The 23,701-nt window shown below is 37.5% G+C and overlaps 1 protein-coding gene and 1 non-coding gene across 4 annotated transcripts; one reads left to right on the top strand and one right to left on the bottom strand.

Moving 5' to 3' along the window:
* Window positions 1-6,274: 6,274 nt before the first annotated feature.
* On the top strand, window positions 6,275-23,020 carry LOC106673149. Of its 3 annotated transcripts, none has more exons than XM_014405165.2 (21): window positions 6,275-6,386; window positions 13,749-13,834; window positions 14,783-15,044; window positions 15,102-15,231; window positions 15,292-15,443; window positions 15,506-15,638; window positions 16,213-16,355; window positions 16,433-16,732; window positions 16,818-16,922; window positions 16,986-17,171; window positions 17,253-17,398; window positions 17,471-17,595; window positions 17,653-17,819; window positions 17,875-18,053; window positions 18,115-18,254; window positions 18,311-18,547; window positions 21,312-21,462; window positions 21,534-21,677; window positions 22,054-22,214; window positions 22,379-22,501; window positions 22,572-23,020. In XM_014405165.2, the coding sequence occupies exons 1-21, from the start codon at window positions 6,317-6,319 to the stop codon at window positions 22,732-22,734; spliced, it is 3,303 nt and encodes a 1,100-aa protein (XP_014260651.1). In that variant the 5' UTR covers window positions 6,275-6,316; the 3' UTR covers window positions 22,735-23,020. The 3 variants fall into 3 exon arrangements, with proteins under 3 accessions (XP_014260651.1, XP_014260644.1, XP_024080720.1); XM_014405158.2 differs by having other exon boundaries at window positions 16,986-17,177; XM_024224952.1 differs by having other exon boundaries at window positions 16,986-17,183.
* On the bottom strand, window positions 11,889-11,961 carry Trnan-guu. The gene has a single exon. It is a non-coding gene; the product is annotated as a tRNA-Asn (tRNA).
* Window positions 23,021-23,701: the final 681 nt, after the last annotated feature.

The following is a 23,701-nucleotide window of genomic DNA, read 5'->3' as shown; positions in this document are numbered from 1 at the left end:
AAATAAAATCCATTTACGTTTTCGTGGTCAATTGGCGAACATAAATAAAAAAAAAATGGAATCTTTGGTTACTAAAGAACACAACAAATTCTGGGGAAAATAATAAGCAGCAATGACAATAAATTGAACTTCCACTTCTTAAATGATCGAGTCAATTGAACTAAAGAACTTGGCGAATTACAATAAACCAGAAGGCGACAGTGCTTGGAGATTACCAAATCCTCCCATCATCGTAAGTTTGTCATCATTAATAGTCCCAGGACATGTAAGATTAAAGGATAAAGAAAAAGTGCCCTTTGCTGTTAGTTTAAGTGCATATTACCTTAGAATATCTTAGAAAAGAGAATAGAAGGAGTGAGAAAACAATGGAAAAAGTACAGAAAAGAAAGATTTGAAACGAAAGAAATTAAAGAATGCATCTTACAAAGAAGTATTTGGTATCTAATGGCATTAACTAACACGTATTTTGCAAACAGGCCGAAAGGCGGTAATAGCCTGACATATTCGCTGGAAAAGAAAGTTTTTCGTCAGGTGAAAGTTTTTTTTAGGCCTATAACACAACAGCGTATGAAATAAAACCGTTGCAACCAGATCAAGTAGTCAAATTATTCTTAAAAAAAGGAGGGCAAATTCGAAAAGGTGGGGTTGAGATGGGAAGTGGGTGTCCGAGTGGATCGAAGTCACGATAGCTCAAGTGGTAGAGCAGCGGCGTATTTAGCCGAAGGTCGTGGGTTCGAATCCCGCTCGTGACACTGACTTTTTATCAGTCCAAGACCTTACATAAAGATTAATTAATTGAAAAACATTATTCTTAGAATTGGAACTCACCAGCATACTGCAAGTACAACGGCGATAATTAGTTCATAACGCTGTGAAATGTTCATCAATGAAAAGTTTTAAGACTGTTAAATTGCCGAGAAATCTTGTTTCATTCCAAAATTCGTACAGAAAACTATGCTTCGTATACATAGGCTTAAATTTATTTCGTAGCATAAACTATAGTCACGTTAAAAAAGAACGGAAATTTATGTTACTAAAGAACATAACAAAACTGGGAGCGTACATCAGGCATGAGGCAACTTGTTGGAAAGGAACTAAAAACCTTAATAGTTCATATACACATGACATTCTCCAGTAAAATACTACTCAAAATATGGCATTACTGGATGATCCATGTCGATTATGATTACGGTAGACACTACATATCTTATGCAATTGCCCCGTAACATCTAGGAAAAGGCTATGATACCTAGAAAAGCCATTCTTGAACAATGTAGGCCCAGATACCCCAGATATGAAAAGGTTTTTTTTACTTTATTAAAAAAAAGAAAATCTTCCAGGAAAACCATTAGTAGGGATCAGATGCAATCATGGGCCAAGATATAGGGGCAGAAGAAAGAAACTGCGGAAAATTGGTCCAGAATTTCAAGTCTGTCATTCATCCATTTTCCACTTTATTTCAGAACTTGTATACAATTTTGTTGGGTTTGATGAGTTGGATTTTTATTATTAAATCATGTGAAAAGTTCGAGGGCTGCAGAGAGGATATCCCTATGACTCCAAATAGAGAAAAAAGGTTATTAACATTGCTATTAATTATTACTTTATTATGACTTAAGGTTTAATGTAATTGTTGTTTATTAACGCATTAGAGAGTAAAATCAGGCCATATTTATCTTAGAAATAAAAATTCACGTCTGATAAACAAGTGACTAGATCAGCTATGCTACAGTGACCTTTTTTTCCCCTAACCATCCTTAACCAGCACAGTTAACTGCCTAAAGGAGGAAATGTTACTAACTCACATGTTCTTCATCTAAAAAGGACCCCATATGTACTTGTTATTCAATTCAACTGCTTATCAATTGTTAAAGGTAGTTTTATTTGATGTTTTTAGAATGATTGGGCCAAGATATATAAAAAGAAACTGCGAAAAATTGGTCCAGAACTTCAAGTCTGTAATTCATCCATTTTCAAGTTTATTTCGGAACTACAATTTAGTTGGGTTTGATGGGTTCGATTTTAATTATTAAATCATGTGAAAGATGGTTGGCACAGTGAACGAAAAAACCTGCTATCACGGGAAAAATTCTTTCTCCAGGTTGTAATCCGTAAGACTACCAAATGGAGAAACTGACAACGTATGAGAAATTCATGGGCAAAATATACTTCGTGAGACTATGTTTTGTGGTTGTCGAGTCGGCGAACTTAGTAGCTGAGCTTGCTTTATTGAAAAAGCTGTATCTGCGAGAGACAAAGACTTTCGAGAGATAAAATAATACACTAATGGCAAATGGAGGGGAAAATATATCGCACCGGAACGAAAAATAAAAGACAAAAAGAGCGTAAGTTCGTTTAGGGACAATGGCGGAAAATCAAACTACGCGAATCAACACGAAGTACAAAAAGGGGCGAAAAATGAATTTGAAAACTTTGAGATATACAAACAGAACACGTTTAACAGTATAGAAACTCATAAAAACAAAAAATAACCAATTAATTTAAAAAAAGAGGACCGAGATCACAAAGACCGACTGGAACAATAAAAAACCCCGGATGAATCCACCGCATCCATCCAAGGCACTGATAAACGTCGACACACGCACCACACCCCTCACGACCTTATACAAAAGACTCGATTTCAGTGAGATTACACAGACACACAATCATGATCTGTCATCTCCATAAAAAATAGCAAAGAAGGAACAAGTTTAAGGAGACAAAGAACACCATCTTGTAAAACATGTAAGTCATGCGGGTTTAGCGGCGTTCTAAACGTTTTTCCAATTTCTTCAGCCATTCTTAAGACATATCATCTTTCTACAGGCAATACAATCCAATAATCTGAACTAATACTTGTTTCGTTAGTTAAAAAAAATTAAATTATTAACAAAAGTGAATCAATAAATAAAATAAGAAAAAATAGTCAACAAATTTATCGACATTAAAAGAAGCTGTCCGTAAATGCGTAAACCCTCGGCTTGATACCAACGAGAGTCCTTTAGACAACTTTGTTGACAGGGGCATTAAATTTTGTTGTTAATTTAGAAATAAAACTTTTTAAATGTTTTTGTCTTTCACACCAAATTGAAACATTGAGACGTTTTTAAGAAGTTACAGGGGAGGAACTTATTTTTCCCACAAAATTGAGAATAAATTTCGAAAGGCATAAAATTCTTTTTTTTATGTTTTCATAAGACTAAACACTATCAAAAATGTGGTACTCATCAATTGTTCAATTGTTTTTTCCTTAAATTTTTCCTTTTTTATTTTTTCTTTAAATCATCCTTTTTTGTTTAATTTATAAGCAGTTGGTGTACTTTATTCTACACAAGAAAAATGTAAATTGATCTACCATTTCATTTTTAGTAGGAAAGTTAGCGATTCATTGAACAGAATAAATTATCGAAAATCCATGTAGTCTAAGGTCCTTTTGGTTTTTCCAATGACCCCTCTCACTCACTCACTTACTCTTTTTTTCCTACACTCGCTTACTCTCTCTCACTCGCCCTCTCTTTTTCCTTTTTCCATCGCGCCCACAATCCATTCACTCTATCTCTCTCATTAACTCACTAACTCACTCCGTCTCTCTCTCTCGCTCTCTTTCTCTCTCTTTCCCTTTTGTCTCTTACACTCTCTCTTTCACTGTCTCTCTGCCTCTCCCTCTATTCCTCTCTATCTCTCTCGATCTCTCTCTCACACTCACTCACTCACTCACTCATTTACCTACTCTTCCCTTTTTCCCTCTCACACACAATTCCTCATTCACTCTATTTCTCTCATTCACTTTCTCTCTCTCATTCACTCACTCACTCTCTCACTAATTTACTCATTCTCATCCTCCCTCTCTCCCTCCCTTTCTCCCTCCCTCTCCTTCTACCCCCTCTCTCTCATTTCCTTTTATCTCCTACTCTGTCTTTCTGTGTCTCTCTGCCTCTCCATCTCTCCCGCTATCACTCCCTCTCTCTCTCTCTTTCCATTTCGTCTCTTACACTCTCTCTTTTCCTCTCTATCTGCCTCTCCCTCTTTCCCCCCTCTCTCTTTTCCTTTTGTCTCTTACACTCTCTCTTTCACTGTCTCTCTGCCTCTCCCTCTCTCCCTCTATTCCTCTCCCTCTCTCTCTCTATCTCTCACTCTCACTCAGTTACTCCCTCTCTCTCTCTCACACTCGCTCACTCACTCACTCATTTACCTACTCTTCCCTTTTTCCCTCTCACACACAATTCCTCATTCACTCTATTTCTCTCATTCACTTTTCTCTCTCCTTCACTTTTTCTCTCTCATTCACGTTTTCTCTCTCATTCACTTTTTCTCTCTCATTCACTCACTCACTCTCTCACTCATTTACTCATTCTCATTCTCTCTCTCCCTCTCTCTCTCTCATTTCCTTTTATCTCTTACTATGTCCTTCTCTGTCTCTCTGCCTCTCCCTCCCTCTCTCTCTCTCTCTCTCACTCTCACTCTCACTCTCACTCACCTACTCTTTCACTCTCATTCACTCACTCACTCATATCCTCTCTCTCTCTTACACAGTCAATTACTCTCTCACAATCACTCACCCACTATCTCTTTCTCTTACTCACTCACTCTCTTCATTTCTCTCACTCTCTCGCCCTCTCTCTCTCACTCACTTACTTTCTCTCTCTCAATCACTCTCTCTCTTTTCCTTTTACTTCTCATACACTCTACCTTATTCACACAAACACACACACTCTCTCTCTCTCTCTCTCTCTCTCTCTCTCTCTCTCTCTCTCTTTCTTTTCCTTCTCACATAAAATCTCTCTCTCACGGCCAACCGGTATAGGTTATCTAAAGGCGGAGAAGGAGGAGAGATATAAAAAAATCTCAAGCCATCATAAAAAAATGTGCGTCTACAGTCATGCTGTCTTTTGATATTACAGTGCTCTCTCCCTAATCCGAATTTCGGTACTCCGAATATTTCAATAATCCGAACTGGAAAAAATACAAGAAATGAGAATTTTAAAGAAAGCAAATGAAATATTTGTTGGGAGAAGGGGGATTGATTGATTAATTATTAGTTTATTTTTAGTCGCAGTGATTTGGTCAAATTAAAATATGAATTTCACTTACAAACAAATAGGGTAAAATGATCAATTATTGACACTTTAACGTAATTTTTCAAGTATTTTCCCAATAACGTTTTTATTATTTAACATATTCTTATTTTTCAATGTTTTTCATACTTGGCCAAGATTTTGCTTGGAAATTTTGCCAAAATTCTAAAAGAACTTAGTTTTTGAACCAAATTTGACAATTGTTTTCACCAATGGTTGACATGCAAAATCTAATTATCGACGAGGAAAATATGTTATTATTAATATGTGTGCAGCAGTTTTTGACCGGAAAAGGAACCAATTATTGAATCCATATTCAACCATCAAATGAGTTTATTTTGCTAGATATATTTCTTCACATTTTAATCGATATTTATAGAATTATGAAATAAAATTCTTTGGTTTTTCTTATCCCCAAATACTAGAGGCTTTAGCAATTTGGTAAATATGTTCTGCTATGTGGCTAGTATCTCATCCTCATCAATTTGGAAACCATTCTTCAGCATGTGAAGGAAGAAGATGTGTATTTGGCAAATATTTAAGTTCACATCATCTTCTTCCTTCACTTGATTATCAAGCCGTCAAGTTCTGAAAGGATGGACTTCACAACAATCAAAAACCAATAAACATTCTTCATTCTGTCACAAATGAAAAAATAAGTGTAGGAAGTATATAAAACAAAGCCCTATGTCACAGACCAAAGTGAAGTTAACAGTCAGAAAAAAAATCATTTTTCAAGAAAGGACACGAGGTTGTTTTCAGTTTTCGTGGATTTGATAGATGTGTGGATAAAAAGGATTCTATAGAACGTCCTTCACCGTTATTGACATAGATTGGCGAAATCCCGATCCTGCGTTTCTCCTCAAGACCGAAGGCGACACGTTCTAAACGCTCGAAACGTACGGATCCTCGGCGAAAGTTCGCCGTTTTTCCTCCCCCTCTGAGTACTACAATTCGGTTTGAATATTATGAAAAGATTTGCCGGGAAAACAAAATGTGTCATCACGGTATTAGAGGGAATAATAGTCGAAGAGGTGTAAAAGGGAGGGGGTGCCGGAGCATTGTGGTAGTTCATCAGTATGGGTTGATGTCCTTCATGACCCCGGGGAGAGGAAGTGTAATAATGGAGAGAGGTACTTCCGCCGAACGGACAAGGGCAGTAGCCGACCGGAGTTGGACAGTTTTCGATCTGCCTTTAAACCAGCACATTCGGAACATGCACCATCAGAGTCACTGACAAAATGAAAACAGTCTTATTCAACATGGTTCAAGCTATAACAGTCCTCACTGTTTTGAAGATGCTCACCAACGGTAAGTCACGTCAATCATTACCCTTAGTCCTGCCCAGAAGGCCAAAATACTACTCTTTGACATCAAGGATAAAGTGTTCCCTTATTAACTTGTAAGTTTAAACTTTCGGATCTCTCGTGTGATACACAGTCACAGAATGGCCACACGAGAATCCTGAGACTCACCGGTAGGAAGGGGCTACAGAAAGGAAAACGAGGCGGAGCCAAGGTTCTTGTTCTTTAAGAGGGGCCGATCGTCCAATCGCCTTCACAAAATGGCGTCCCGACTCTTCCTCCCGTCCTTAACGACTTACCTCAGTATCGCCGTACTAATAAACACCCTACTCCTCGTATAAATTTTAAAATTCTGAAACTCTAGCGTTTTCCATTAAGACAAATCAAGAAGTGAAAACGCTTCAGTATTGACAATTATGTAAAAAATCCATTTCAAATTCGTTTTGATCAACCATTTTTAAATTTGAGCCCTTTACACTGTTTTAATTTTTTTTTTAACCAAGTCGGACTTAGCGAGTAGTGAATGCGGATCCTGGAGGTCAACGGCCTATCTCTCGTTCAGCGGCAGCAGGTGCGTCCGGAGGGAAATTCGCTCGCTTTCGGGGGCAGCCATCGCGCAGTCACACGGTTCCCTCACCCCATTCTACCTCTTATCGGACCGGAAAGCTCTTTTGTTTATGCCCTGGAAAAAAAAGACCTTTCGCCACTGGAATGGTCCACCACGCAACCAACAACGCAACCCGCACCACCCCAATGCACTGATTCAACCAAAACCAATTCAATTCCTGATCTTTTAATCTTAAATAAATGTGGTGTCTTTCTGCAGCAGACCCGGCGGAAAATTTTTCTACAATAAATTACCCACACACACAAACACACAAATTTCTTAATGTTTTCAAACAACAGCAACATTTCATTATCCATTTCCTCACTTTAACAATTAATTATTTAATTTTTTATTACTATTACTTTTTTGCAAAAAAATCTATAGCTTAAGTCGTTAATTTCTTATTTCGTTAGGTTTGGTCATTTATTTTTAGAAACTCGAAATATTTAAAGGGTTTATGACAAACAATTTTTTTTCAATCATGTTCAGTTGTCAATTTTATTGTCGAAATTTAATTTTTTTATATATTTAGGGTGAGATTTAACATAATATAGGACAGTTTTTAAGAATGATTGAGAGTATCAATACTGCTATATGCGTTTGGGGCTGAAATGACCGGGATGTCGATATCCCGGATTAATGGGGCGGCGGGGCGGACAAGACCTACAGTTCATAGTACGAGACCCGCAAAGAAATTCGAATTAATCCGGCCCGGAGGACCATATATTTATATGGCGCGCTGATTGGTTGCAGTAAAAAATGAAAAGGGAAATTACTTTACATTGAGAAGTCCGCTCATCCGCTGTCGAACCGAGGCGAGGGCTGCTTAATAGCTAAAGTCGTTTGAGTAGATCCGGCTCTGAGAATTAAATATTTGTGAGCAATATTTGTGCGCTGATTGGTTGCAGAAAAAAAAACCAGAAACTTTCTTTACCTTAGGAAGTCTGCTCCAACGGTTTGGCCGATTTCGACGATAGCCTGGACGGGGAACGGTTTAATAGAAGTCGTTTGAGTTGATCTGGCCCGGAGGACCAAACATTTATACAAGCACACTGGTCGGTCGCCATACAATTTACAACAAATGTCTTTGTCCGAAACAGGGGTGATTTTAAGAATCAAGGATTCAGCACGCGCACTAGCGTTATTTTATATGCGATCTTAACGCAGCCGGGCGCAATAAAAAAAAGAAGAAGAAATAAATTGACTGTTAGGAAACGAATTGACTTCAGCGGTGGATTGTGAGAATGGTTTATTGGATTTAAGTCGAGGCGGAAAAGGACAAAACAACAAGAGGACATAGAAAGAATGAGAGAATTATCTGGATGCAGGACTGTAGATTGGGGGGGGGTATAAAAAAATGTTATTTAGCGACTTTGGCGCAGAGTATTTATATCTGAAAACTATCTTGTCCTCAATTATCACAATTAAGAATATAAATTAGTTGTAATTTGGTTGTTTTCGACCATTTTTGGTCACTCTCGCCGGTTTGGTTGTTTGAAATGCGTTTCGGCATTTCGACATATTTAGTATTGGGTACTGTCCTATGAGACAGAAAGTCTGACAGAGCAAATCAGCGAGGAGAGATCAAAAATGATCGATAACGATTAAATTACAAAATCATCACTCAGCAGACCACGAGGAGAAATCTCACAATACATTTATGGCATATTAATGAACACTCATGAAAGTTGTGTGTACCAAAAGGCCAACCGTAGTAGGAACAATGGCTTAATTGCCTTAAAGGCATCAGCTTTCCTTTAATATTCGTTTAAAAAAATAATAAATGAAAATCCTGGAGATTTTAACGGTCGATAACTTATAAGGCGGAAGGCGTTTATTTAAATTGCCTGTACTTCTCCCAATTAAAACGAAGTATTAATAGTAGTTTGTATGTAATGTTATATAATAATTATGTGGATAATAAACAGTTTTTTAATTCACTGTACACCAACAACAAGGATCTACTCTTCCACTCGAGTCGGATACCTAGAAAGCTTAATGACGAAGAATCACCATACAAGCCTCAAGAGACAAAATCTTAACAGAAGACTAGGACAACTAAGAAGACTTTAGGGAATCGGTTTTGACCGTCCAAACTCAACTAGCTCTATACAGACTGTTACCAATTTGGACATGCATAGAGGAACTGTGTTTTTCCGCTAAGCAATCCAATATCCAGATGATCCTTCCAGTAAAAGGTCCTTAGACAAATTGTTGTCAAAGTTCTTTACTACGTCACTAACCTCACTATCCGCAATTTCCTTTTGTTAACGAACTTATCCGATCCGGCTAACAAAAGTAACACCCCAAGCTCTCTATTCTAACCCTGTCCAAGACTTCTTTATACTTTCCAAAAAATATCCTACTTCACACCTACTCGTCCTGAAGTCTCTCGAATCGTTGGTTTACAGATGAAAGTCAATCAAAGGCGTTCCGCAAGGACCATTAGGACCGAATATACACTGTTAGCATGCCTACATAGACTAACACACAAATTACAACATACGCGGACGACACAGCGATCCTATTCACAACACGAACCCTACTCAAGCAACAGAAGCAATCCTTGAAACTTAAACCTCATTGGACTGGAGTGTCATCATTGGTGACGGATCAAGTTAAACGATCAAAAAAGCCATCCTGTGACACGCTCAGACGCCAGACCTTCCCACCAGCGCACATTCAATCAAGTCCACTACCTTGGGCTTTATTTGGATAGCAGATGATGAAACCCACATACTAAACTAAAACTAAAAAAACGCGAAAAATATGTGGATAACTCAGAAACCTACTTGGGCAAAAATCTATAACGAGTATATATAAACTAACCGTGCACAAAACTCTCATTAAACTGATTTGGACTTGTTGAGTCGAGCTGTGGGATCCTCAACGCCTACAGCACTAACAACAATAGCTATCTCAATCATGGAGGACCATTCTTCCCTGTCTTCCCTTTGTCAAGACTCAGGGTTTATTTTTCGTCCGTCCCTGCCTATTTATTTTTTTTTTCAGTATTATTTTTAAGGTGTGACTGATCGCCCACCCGGGGGTTGCCTCCCAACTGTTTTCACCCGTTACCCGAGGGGGTGAGGGTTCAGTAACCCAGGAAGCCCCACCAAATTGAAGAGGGGAATTAAGGAAAGGAAAGGAAAGGAATTGAAAGGTAGAGGGAAATTTGCCTCCATCATCGGTTACCCCTAGATGCCTAAGCTGACGGCTTGACGAAGGAAAGTTGTCCTATGGGATGAAAAAATCGTGGAGAACCTGGTCAAAAAACAATTCCACAATTTCAACACTCGATCCATCCTAAATCTTAAACGCCGATGACCTCGAGACTTCCTCGCACTTGAATCCCTCATCTTGACTGTGGTTGATCTGAACACTGTAATCTTTTAACATGTGTCCTCCGGCTGCAGTTCTATCCATAATATCAGTGTTGATACGGTAAACAAAAATATATGAACATATTTAGTCCCGACTATAAATAAATTATTATTTAAAATCTGTTGATTTTAAACAACAAAGAATAAATTTAAACAATAAGGCGTGGTTTTATGATCTGTTCACGTTTGACTTGTCGGAGTCAGTTGATCGTTTAGCATATATGAAAAAGTCCGCCCTAGTATCAATCAGGATACGGTCAAGTAACTTTAGCACGAATTAACGTCATGCGATTCGTTAAAAGACAAAAGCTGTTATTTTGTTAACGGTAATTGAGAGGAGTGTACTTTAGAACGGAACCGCGCTGACGAGTTAATTGTTTCACCACGTACAACAGTTGTTATCAATCAATCCTCCCAGTTCTAAAACATTAGACTTTTTACAGGTTGTTCTATTAAAAAATAACCTTTTTTTCCGGAATTTTCCGGTCAAATCATCATGGCGATGTTCTATTGTGTTTATGTTTCAACCAAGTAAAGTAAGTTCTGTAGTACAGGAGGGCTTACCGTCAACCTTTTGGTGTGACGAATGATGACTCAAAATCACCTTATAATACATTTTTCATACTATTCTCAATGAAAATATACGATCTACGCCGGAGTTCGAACCCAGGAACTCTAGCGTGGGAAATACGAGTCGGATGCCCTCACCCCTCGGCCACCGCGGTCCCTCTACGTTCAGCCAAGTAGACCAACGATTTATGAATATACCCTGGAAGTACAAATTATTTAAAAAATTGGGTTGAGAAAATAATATAAAATAAATATTCAATATTAATCACAGAAATAATAAAGGTGTAGCGGTTAAGGATTGACATTGAAACTCATTACTCCAATGATCCCGGGTTCGAATCTCTTGATATAATTAAATATTAATACGTAAAAATGGGCATAATTTCTGAGTGATATAAGATACGAATAAAATAATGTATTATGTTGCTGGAGTTAATGTTTAAATTTAATTAGCCAACGGATTATTGGACATAGGAAAGTTTTTTTTGGATATGCGCGTTTATAGTTGCTAACAAGCGTCGCCTTGACACACTTTTAACGAAGCCATTTTTCTGTGATTCCATTTGGGTCCTTTGTGTTTTAAACAATGGCATATATGCATGACAAAACCTTTTTGTTTTATATCCCGCAAAATGCTGCTAATTTTCGAGCGCGCCAGGTGGCGAAAATCGTGGACTTAGTATCGAAAAGAGAATTTTTTTATAATTCAGCAAAATAAAGGTTTATATATAATTATAGAGATTTGATTAAATGAATGAATAGTTCTGACTTACTGGTTAATACTACGGACGTGGGATACTGACTTTAATTTTTTGATGATACTAGGCCAAAAATTAAATATTTTCTTTAATTATCTTTTTAACTAAAGTTTTTTGTCTTTTTCTAATGTCTTTCAGTGTTATAATATACTTCCAATTAATTAAGGTTTTTAGTTGAGATAAAAAGTCAGTGTCACGAGCGGGGTTCGAACCCACGACATTCGGCTAAACACGCCGCTGCTCTACCACTTGAGCTATCGTGACTTCGATCCACTCGGGCACCAACTTCCCATCTCAACCCCACCTTTTGAATTTTCCCTCCTTTTTGCCATTTTTCAAATGTCGTGTACTCTATTTGATTCTCGGCGACAAATGAAATGGCCACGGAGAGCTTTACACTTCATCTTAACTTATTAAATTCACTAGTTTTCAGTCACTACTAGTGGTAGAGCAGCGGCGTATCTAGCCGCAGATCGTGGGTTCGAATCCCGCTCGTGACACTGACTTTTTTATCTCAACCAATGCCTTATATAAAAAATAATTAATTGAAAAACGTTATTCGGTCAATCGGACCACGAACTATAATGAAGTTATTACAATCTTTGAAATCTGGATTCCTCAGTTTTAGACTATGTCAATAACGTTCAGACTTTATTTCATTATAAATGAGAAAAATAAGAATGAAATAATGAAAAACTTCAAACGTTTTATTTTTTATATCGAGATCTAATTTATTTAAGGAGACCAACTTTGTGCCATTGCGTGTAGTTTATAGGGTTTTCAACTCCTCTAAATTTTTCTCTAGACTGGTGGAGCATGTTCAAATTTATGTGATATTTTGTGATTTTCAAAAAATATGGAAGGCAAGAAGGCAAAAAATATGAGAAAAAAAGAATATATTTTATTTTTTCAAAAATTATTTTGTATTCAGGGGTTGTTTGGACTGAGGAAGACGAATATCAACTTTATTTCTAGAAACGTGTGGTGTTTAGTGACCGTTATTTAGTGATTATTTGGAGATCGTGAGATGCGGTCTGGTGTGACGTAGTTTTTAGAAAAACATTTTCTTTATCGTGCCAACGTTTCGATCTTTATTGAAATCATCTTCAGGGCCTGGGATTTATAAACATTGTTTAAATTTTACAAATACATATAGGATGCGAAAAAATGAATTTATACAACGCTAGAAATTTTAGATAAAATAAATAAATTAATTAATAATAAATAAATAAATAAAATGAATTTATACAATGCTATTTTTTTTGCATCTTTTTGATATTTGTAAAAAAGATGCAAAAAAATTTTTTTTTTAATGTCTACGTATTATGTTGGCGGCACTGAATTTTAATTGGTGTAATTTTTATTATTATTTATTTATTTATTTTATCTAAAATTTCTATCGTTTTATAAATTCATTTTTTCACATCCTATATGTATTTGTAAAATTTAAACAATGTTTATAAATCCCAAGCCCTGAAGATGATCTCAATAAAGATCGAAACGTTGGCACGATAAAGAAAATGTTTTTCTAAAACCTAAGTCAGACCGGACCATATCCCACGATCTCCGAATGATAATTTATTTCTAGATTTAAAAAAAAATCATTTATCCTTCTTTGCAAAGTCACTAGGTCGAAATTGTATTGGGTAGCTAGCTTAGGTGGCATCTTAGGTATTGAAATCTATAATTTGTGTGTAACATATCTTATTATCTTACGAAAAAAGGACAACATTGCGTTAAAAAATATGTAAATTACTTGTACAAAATTTCTCGGCTTCCAGGGCCCATGGGCAGGAACTGGTCGGACACGTGACTAATATTTTTCGACCTAGTATCTACAAAAAACGTTTTATCAAAGTTAGATACTTAGCCCCTTATATTATAAGTTCAATAATTACCACAACCTATTGCAGACGAATAGAAAATAATTTGAAATATATAAAAATAGACCAACTTTATTAATAGATTGATTTTTTTTATCATATTATGGATATATTAAATTTTAAAAATTAAACTCTATGTAATAATAGTTTAATGTTTTGTTTTTTCAGCTCAAACTACGTGCAATCAAGGATTAGGCCGAGTTATGTACGAAAGACTCCCTGACCAACAATTGCAAGGCTTCGACGATGATGTGGTATGGTTTTTATTAGATTGGAAACTTCCCTTTCCCTCCCTCCAAAACCAGTCACCCCTAGGGAAGTAAAATATATCCTGGCTCGATTGCGGAAGCACAAGGCTTTTGATCTCATCCCCTAAATCCTCCTAGAACTCCCAAAAAAAGCCATCACTGCTCACTTTTAGAACAGTATATTCCGCACCACCCTCTTCCCTTTTCTCTGGAAATACTCCAATGTTATCCTGTTTCCAAAACACTGTAAAACTCCCCAGTAATACTTTTTCTTACCGTCCAATCAGTCTACCTCTTAAAAGTATTCGAGAAGATTCTCATCAAACGATTAATCCCGAGGTTCAACTCCTCCAACCTTCTTCCAGACCTCAACATGCCACCACCCAGCAATTTGGACCGCATGTCCTCTTTCCTCGAACGCAAAGAATACTGTGTGGGGCCATTTCTTGTCCTGTCACAAGTGGCATGACGGCCTCCTGTAGAAACTAAAGCGCATTCCAAATACCTTCTGCCTAATCCTTCGTTCCTACTGAACGATTCTTCAGAATCCGCCAGGGATCGGCCTACTCCGACTAATGTCCTCTGGGAGCGGGAGCATCTCAGGACAGTGTACTTGGACTTATCCTTTACCTCTAAACGGCAGATATCTCGACTTAACCCTCCACCATCCTTGCATCCCATTGCCGACCACATAGCTGACCTATCTCTGATCCCGATCCCACAATTGCTTCCGAGTAGCTCCAGGTGCATGTCCTGTGGATAGCCAAATGGAGCAAACACTGGCATATCAAGCTTAATGAAAGAAAAAGCACCTTAAAATATAACTTTAAAAAAATATATACGTTGTATCCTTTTGTCTTATTTCCACCTCATCCACAGTTGTAATAGAATCGTCTAAATTCAAAATCAAAGAGCAAGTTAAACAATTTCAAGATAATTTTATATAAATTTTAGGTGAGGGACACAGCGCCACCTTTTCGTGTTTTGGAACAATGTCAGGAACTTTGTTTGAGAGATAGAACAGCGACTAACAACCTGGTACGTGCTTGCACCTCGTTCGATTTCCAGCCAGGAAGCAGGATCGCGTCCTTTAGCGGAACGGTCGAATACGAAGAGTCTACTTGCTATTTGACGAGAGAACAAGCCCATCCGGAAGGGATAGGAAATTTAGTCCTCGTACCAAACAGTGTCCATTATACAGAAGTTTGCCTTTCCTGTTAGTAAATTTTTTTTCGTTAAACCTTTTAGTTTTTTGACTTGAAAATATTTTCAGCGAGTAGAATCGAACGAGAATGTCCCAGCAGGCACTACGTATTCGAACGACACACGAGGAAAAAATTGAAACTCGCCGTCTCTGACATAAAAGAAGTGATAGCAGCTAATAGGACCGATTGTGAAGACAGGTAAACTTAAATAGGCATAAAGAAAAAAAAAAACAAAGCTACAACAGTGACATATTTCAGATGTTTGAACGAATTCAATTTTGTCTGTCGTTCGGTGACGTACGACGCGACTGCAAGGACATGTTGGCTCAGTAGATTCACAAGACGCTCCCATCCTCAACTTCTTGAGGACGACCCGAATTCGGACTATCTCGAAAACACCTGTTTGAACGGTACATTCAACTTTCACAATAACCGTCATAAATACTGGATTGTTCATCTGATCTCTTTTCAGCGGAGAGGCGTTGCGACGGTCCGATCATTTTTGTGAAAGAGGAAAACAAAAGGCTCGGAGGTCCGTTTGAAGTGGACATCTACTCTAACTTGTCTCTAATCGAATGCCAAGCGCAATGTCTTCGGGCGGAAAAGTAAAATCGTCTCATTTCTCTCAAATACTTTTCAATTCAAATCTCCACTATCTACAATTATTATGCTAAGTTTGGTTGATTTTAAAAATTAGCGTGACAAGCGGGTCTCGAACCCATGACCTCCGGATCAGTTCCTCGGCGCTTCTACCACTTGAGAACTTCTTCAGAAATCATTATAGCTCGAGTGGTAGAAGCGCCGTGGTACTGATCCGGAAGGTCTTGGGTTCGAGTCCCGCTCGTGACACTAATTTTTCAACTCAACCAAACTTTACAGAATAATTAAAGTAGTTAATTTAAGTAATAGTGAATATTTGAAGATCATGAGATGCAGTCTGGTGTGACGTAGGTTGTGGAAAAACACTTTCTGTATCGTGCCAACGTTTCGGTCTTTATTGAGATCATCTTCAGGGCTCAATAAAGACAGTAACGTTGGCACGATAAAGAAAATGTTTTTTACACAAGACCGCGTCTCACGATCTTCAAATACTCATTAACTAACGGTCACTGAACACCACATATTGATCAATAGTACCAACTAAAAATCCATAATAGATTAATCTATTGTATATTTCAGGTATTTTTGCCGGTCGATAGAATACGACGAGCAGATTAGAAGATGTATCATATTCGAGGAGGATTCTTTATCTCAAAAAGACGATTTAAGGATTAGCAGCAGCCCAACTCATGACCTTTACGATCTCGTCTGTCTCGACAGCCGTAAGCGTTTGAATATTTTAATACGAATTTGTAATAAAGGCTGCTCATATTGATTTTCTCTTTAAATAAATTATTAGCGAAAGGGAGTGAATTTTCTGAAAATTCCGGCACTTCCCACCTCTTTGCGGATGGACGGAGGCCTGACACGGCTTTCCAGAGGTACAGGAACAGCCGGCTGGGTGGAGAGTTCCATTCGGAGATAACAGGGCGTTCGTTGAGCGAATGTTTAGACGAGTGCCTGAGGCAGGCCAGTTTTCAATGCAGATCCGCGGTTTACAGCGATCGGTTTAGAATCTGTCGTCTAAGCAGGTTCAACCAAAGAGACGGCCACAGGATAATCTACGATGCTGATTATGACTACTATGAAAACTTGATGAGTTGGTTTTTTTTTTATATTACACATAACATTGTGTTCAAACATCAACTTTTTATTGATTTAAGTATTTTATGTTTTTTAAATAGATTATTATCTAGACGGGGAATCTCCAGGGTCTGCACCGCATTATAGGCCTGATCCTCTCGGACAAGACACTTCCTATCACGGACAAGGGCGGCCACCACACCTCGGTATGGCCAAGTGTTATAGTATCAAAGACTTTATTATGTTATAATGCATTTCTCTCTATTTAGGGGGACATTATCCAATCGGAGGTGGAGGAATTAGCGGAGGTGCAATAGGAGGAGGAGTAGGAGGCGGCGTCGGCGGGGGAGGCGGCGGTGGAGCTTATTACCCTGGAGGACACTTTCCCATTGCAGGAGAACCCGGCTACTGGGGACCTTTGCAAGGTCACGGACCACCTGATCATCCTTACGGCGGTAAAAGTGAAAGTATTGTAGATGGTGTTGTTTCGACGACGAATTAATCCAATAAATGTCAACTTTGTGTTGTTTGGCCAGGGGGTGGTTTCGGAGGTGGAAATAATCTTCTAGGACCCGGGGGCGGAGGTCCGGGCGGCATAGGGTTTTTCAGCCCTCACGCTCCCCCGGGCGAACCGGGGAAACCTTTCATTTCGCGATGTGACGAAGCTGATTCTTTCAAACAGGTGACTGCCATTCCAAGCAAATTTTAATATTACGCATCAGGAGATTATCTAATGAAAAAACTTTCAATCCAGGTCGGTATAAGGCTACGTGCTAGACGGCAGTTTATTAGGAGATTCCTGTCTGTTCCGTCGTTGGTTATCTGCGAAAAGGCTTGCATGGAAACGCACGAATTCGTATGCCGGTCTTTCAATTTCAGGTAATTTTAACAAGTTTTGAGGTGATTTAGTCATTTCAATGTCATTTTTGATGAAAGGGCTTCTCCGACTGCACCGTTCTCACCCCAAAAGGAGAACTGTGAACTTAGCGACCACGATTCCAGAGATCTCAATTTGAATAACCCGTCATTTTTCGAAACAACTGGGGACTACGACTTTTATGAAAGATCCGCGGGGAGATCAGGCAATGGGGACTGTTTAGATGGTGAGAATAAACAAATCATCTGCAAGTTGGTACCTTACAGTTTTTTCCCTTTCAGTAAACCAAGTTTGCAGTGAAGACGGAATGGAATTTACTCTTAGGACTCCGGAACCTTTCATCGGAAGAATCTACACTTATGGATATTACGATAGATGTTTTTACAGAGGAAATGGTGGAACGGCAAATGTCTTGAGAATCAGCGGAGCCCAAGGATACCCAGATTGTGGAACGATAAGGGTATTATTAGCGTTGAGATACAGGCGTAATAATACATACAAATGTTTAATGAATATTTTAGTATGGTGATGTCATGACGAATATTGTTGTCGTCCAATTCAGCGATTTTGTCCAAACCGGGAGGGACAAACGATACAACTTGACCTGTTTGCTGAGAGGGCCTGGCGAAGCGGTCGTCACATCGAGCTACATGACCGCGAAGTACATAACAGACATAAATTTGCACTACAGAAAATTAACGTTGTGAATTGTTGCAGTTCAGGAAGTCCGATTCCTATTGAATACCTACCGGCTGAAAATTCGCTCAGCTCTCGTGTCCGCCTACTGATCCTATTCCAAGGAAGGCCGACCAACACTATCGCAGTCGGCGATCCACTGACTTTCAGACTCGAGGCGCAAGACGGTTACAATTACGCGACGGACATATTTGCCACAAATGTGATCGCACGAGATCCCTACTCGGGTCGCTCTGTTCAACTAATCGACAGATTTGGGTATTTATAAACATCACAATAACATTAGGTTAAGTTATTTCTGATCGTCCTGGTCTACTGCAGTCCAGGATGCTGGTTTTGTGTTAGACCAACGAACCAGAACTAAATGACCAAACTGCAGGTTCATCACCCCACAGACCTCAAGGAAAAATCTCACATTACTAGGTTTAAAGAGAGAATATACCATATTATCTTCTATGTACGGTTACACTGATATAGTCTCAATACGGAATACTCGCTTCGAGGAAAATCTAGGAGAGTGAATGAGGCCAGACTTCCATATTTTTATCGGGTGTTGTATTTATGTTAATTAATTGGAATGAAAGTAATTTATTAACGTGAAAAGAAGGGGTTACCCTCAGGAATATCGAGTACTCTGAGGTGAGTGTGTGACGTCTGAAGAATAAAAGAAGTTATTAGCGAGAATGAAGTGGGTTCAACCCACCCGGAGGATTATCGAGTACTCTGTGCTCTGAGGGAGTGAATGTGATCAGGTTTCTAAGTTTGTAAAGGGTGGTGATGTATAAATATGTATTGTATGTTTTGTGTCTATTCTGTCTTGACTACCTGAGGTACACACGAGAGGTTAGCACTTTAGGATATCGACGTAGTGTACATATAAAAGTAGAGAGTTAGTAACCAGATCGAAACGCTCAAATGGCTGCAGTTCAAAATGAAATACGCGTGAAAGACTTCTAAAAGAAGGAAAACACGGAGAGGGTTGGCTATGACCTCAGCTGTTTTTCGGCCCATAAACCTCCCACATTACGTAATACTGGAATATACACTAAATAAACAGAGTTCATTCGGACTCTTCTCAAATCTGATGGTTAGTATTAGGATGTTGGGGCGATCAGGCCACAGGCAGGTTATTCCCTTCACCGCTGCCTCTACTAAAGATACAGTTTCACAGATTCAAGTACATGATGCAAGATTCACAGCAGTGAAGTATCTTTACCCCCCCCAATTATGGGTGGTTAATTCATAGAATTTCCCGTGGAAAGACCTCCGGTATAGGGAAGAAGTTGGCGGCTGTGGTAAAATTTTCCTCCACCTTCAGTCGACTCTTATCCACCAAATATGGATGCGAAACTTGTCTTATTACTTCAAATGATGTTTTACGAATCTCATCGAGCTTATTTCCGTTTAATTTGCTTCCCGCCTCGATATGTACCAAGTCGCCATATGAAATGTATGCTTTGTTCTTGTCAAATCAATCAAATCTATCTTTATTGACCTCGGTAGACTTCAATGAATTTTCTATCGCTTCTCTACGGTCCGCTTCTAAATTTCGATCAGTCTTGAATTCTTTTGGTGAAATGAATGGTTCAATACCATATAATAAACAGACAAATTAAAACTCAATGGTAAAAAGGCTCCCGAGCACTTAGTCCAGGCAAAAATTATAAATAAGTACACGGCTATTCCCCCAGCTAAAGGACTTTTTTTAACCGATGCCTCAAGGAAAGAAGGATATTTTCCTAAAATTTGGTAAAAAGCAAGGGTGAAAAAGCTTCTTAAACCAGGAAATCGGAAACGAAGGATGTCATACCGAGCTATCTGCCACATCCCCGTACCGAGTAGGTTTTAGAAAAACTGATGTTAGCCAAACTCAAATCCATTTTAGAGGAAAGCTGCTCGGAAAAACAATTCGGGTATAAGGAAGGTCTAGGAACTGAAGACCGAATTCTAACACTAATAAATTGCAAAATAGGCAAAGAGAAGTACTCGTTAGCGGTGTTCTTCGATTTACAGGGAGCTTTTGAGAACATAGAATGGTGCTTCCTACTGGAAGATTCATATCCCAGAGCCCTCCTCAAGGTAACTTTGTGTATTTCCTTGAAAATATGGCCATTAGACAAAACCAACACCCTGAAGAGAATCACTTCCTAAAATTATCGATGAGAACGGAATAAAACATCTAGATAGTCGATATACTAACCATAACAGCCAACACATCCTCAGAAAACGTACTTAAGAGACCTTAACGCGATACACAAAAACGTTACATTCACCCAATAGCTTTACTACTTCTTAATCTATCACTCACTGGAACGAAGAACAAAATTGAATTCCAAATATACAGATAATCCAGTTTCAAACATCATCACACAATCTAAACACGCACACCAACACAAAATTGCACCACTACGACACATGATCCACAGTCTAAATATAGTTCCACTTAACAATGAAAACTGTAACAAAGAACAACAGACTGTTAAAAAGAAACAGACACAACTGACCAGCTAGAAAATAATGGTGTACCTAGAGACAAATACATCAGACAAACTGCAAGCAACTGCAAGGACAAAGCATTAGAATGTCCAAAATCACAAAAAGGAGGGAGGTAAATGATGAAAAATATTGGTTTCGAGGGGATGTTGAGACGAATGAGCAAATCGGGGAATTGTAATTTTTCTGATCTCGGTGCAAGTTATTGGTGCACCAGTGGTCACAATAAAAATTGATCTAACAGTAAAATTACATTTTTGCACTTTTAAAAAAATAATAAATCAACATTTCAACAACTAAGAACTCGTCAAACTTAAGATAGATAACAGGACAAACTGTGGCAGTTCCTTGTCTTATTCTTTCTTATTGTTAAAATTATAACCCATTAGGCCCAATAGGCACTTTTTATTCGGGTCAACTTCAGTTTATGACGTGGCATCAGTGATCTGGCATTAGAAATTTTGCATAACCCTCATGTTTTTTCAAAATATAATTCATTGACTGTATTTTACACGATTTATGTTCACAGATGTCCTGTGGATAATTATGTATTCCCCGGTCTAGACCGATCAAGAGAAGGTGACGGTTTAGAAGCTCGTTTCAACGCGTTCAAGATCCCAGAGTCGAACTTCTTGGTGTTCGAGGCGACAGTCAGAACTTGCCGAGAAGGGTGCCAACCGGTAATTATCACGATTATAAAATTTCACCTTGTCCCGAATAGTTTTAAAACAGAACTTGATTTGTCTGTTAGGCATATTGTACAGGACATTCGGGAAAAAGCGAACCATCTCTTGGAAGGAGAAGGAGGGAGGTGAGCAGCGATGACTACCCCAAGGAAGTTATCCCTCCCTTAAACGGTACCGACAATGAAGAACATGTTCGAGAAATGATAGAGGTGAAACCAATCAAGATAATATATGAACAAAAACCACCGAAAATAAAATAATTTTTTTGTATTTCAACCTTAAGTTATGTGTAAGTTTGATCAAAACTAAAATGCAATAATAAAAATGAACAAACATATTTCATGGTCTTGTTTAAATGGTATTGAGTCACTTATTGAGTCCATCTCTACTTGCGAATTTGTTGAACTATTCACTCAATAAGTGACCAATACAGGTTCAGCATGTCTCGCAGAACGAGCACCAACTTTATATTCCACAGCCTTAATAAATCCTGAAGTCGAAAAAAAAAAAAACAAAAAAAAAAAAAAAAAAAAAAAACAACATTGTTTTGAAAGAAACATGAAATAATGTCAATATTTTGTTCAGGTTTTTGAGTCTCGCTATGAAATGCCGCAGCAACAGAAGGTGGAAACTCTAGATGGGAATGTCTGCCTTACCAATAAGGAATATTATACATTAGTTATGGCTTTGACTTTAGTTTTTATTTCTCTTACTGCAGTTATTATTTATTGGTTTTTATGCTACAGGTACTTCAAAATACTCCTTAATCAAGTATGCTTAACTGTTACTACCATTTATGCTCAACTTAAGAAGTTATCACGTTAAAATATTTAGCTTTCTTATATAATAAAATATTTATGAATTAATTTTTCTTTTTACTTTTCAATTTAAAAAAAATGTTTATTTGTAGAAAAAAATGGAAAATTATGAAAAAAAATATTGCAACTGACAATGCTTCTCACTATATTGACAATCGGCCAAATGTCTTTTCCGTTCTTATGCCAACAACAAGTAAATCATTTTTAACTGGAAGGTACATAAAAATTGTATTAAAATCGACTCTATTTACTTTCTGATACTTTTTAAAAATATTTTTACTTTAGAAGTTCTAGATGTATGGTAGATGTAAACCCGACAATCAGCGGAAGACACTTTGAAGACCCGAGTGAGCCGATTTACACCGACCCATCACTATTTGAAAGATCTAGAAGCTTAAGAAGTATCGCTGTACTCCAAGAAGAACACAACATACCTAAGGACATTTAAAGGAATATTCATTTACATTTCATATTTACCAGCATCCTTTATACTTGAATTCATAATTATGATAAAACGTATACGAGCTTTCTGATAAATCTAGCTCTGGTAATATTTAAGGAATTGGATTCTGGAAAATTATAGATAGATATGAAGATTATACATATACAATATTTATTTTGATTCCTCCTGCTATGAAATTTTAATAGAGTTCCAGTGTACAGTGTAAAGTACCAGCAATAATTAGGCTTTTTTCAAAAATTTTTATATAGTTTTAATTTAAAAAATGAACATTTTATATTTAATAAAAAATCATAAACCAAATAAAAATATGTGATTCCATTAAAAAATATTCAGAAACAAGTGTTAATTGATTGTTTTGGTTAAAACAATTTATAGATACTTATTTCTTATGTGCCTTAGTGTTGAAAGAGCTTATGTCGTGATAAAATCGGATATTAAAACAATGGTAAAAAAAATGATTTGTTTTATAATTGTGTAAGATGAAAGTATTTAACGATTTTGGAGTTTTCTTGGATGCAAGGTTTTCTAAAACAAAAAAAAAAAAAAAAAAAGAAAAGAAAAAATATAAAAAAAAAAAAAAAAAAACAAATTTGTTCATTCGTTCTGTATGTAGCCTTTGTAGTTTTTTTTTTAATTTTATGACCATAATAGAGTTTATGCATGTTTTTTCTGTTCTTTTTGCTAAGCATGTACTTTTTTAATAATACATAATACTTTGAATTGACCACTTTTGCATTCTCTCATCCTGATTTCACTTTTATTTTCTAATAATGTCCAAATATTTATATTGAAAGTAAGAAGCTAACGAGTCTTATTGCTCGGTTTTGGTTATTAGCAAGGGAGAATACAATTTTTGTAAAGGGAAGCAAACCCTAATCACCCTTTACACATATAACTAATCTAATTGGGGGTTGATAAAAAAATACCAAGCAACCAAAAAATTGCGTGTGAG

This window comes from Cimex lectularius, unplaced genomic scaffold, assembly GCF_000648675.2.
Source record: "Cimex lectularius strain Harlan isolate CLEC.00 unplaced genomic scaffold, Clec_2.1 scaffold100, whole genome shotgun sequence".
NCBI lineage: Eukaryota > Metazoa > Arthropoda > Insecta > Hemiptera > Cimicidae > Cimex > Cimex lectularius.
The sequence above is the reverse complement of the archived record's forward strand: the minus strand, read 5'-3'. Positions and strand labels throughout refer to the sequence as shown.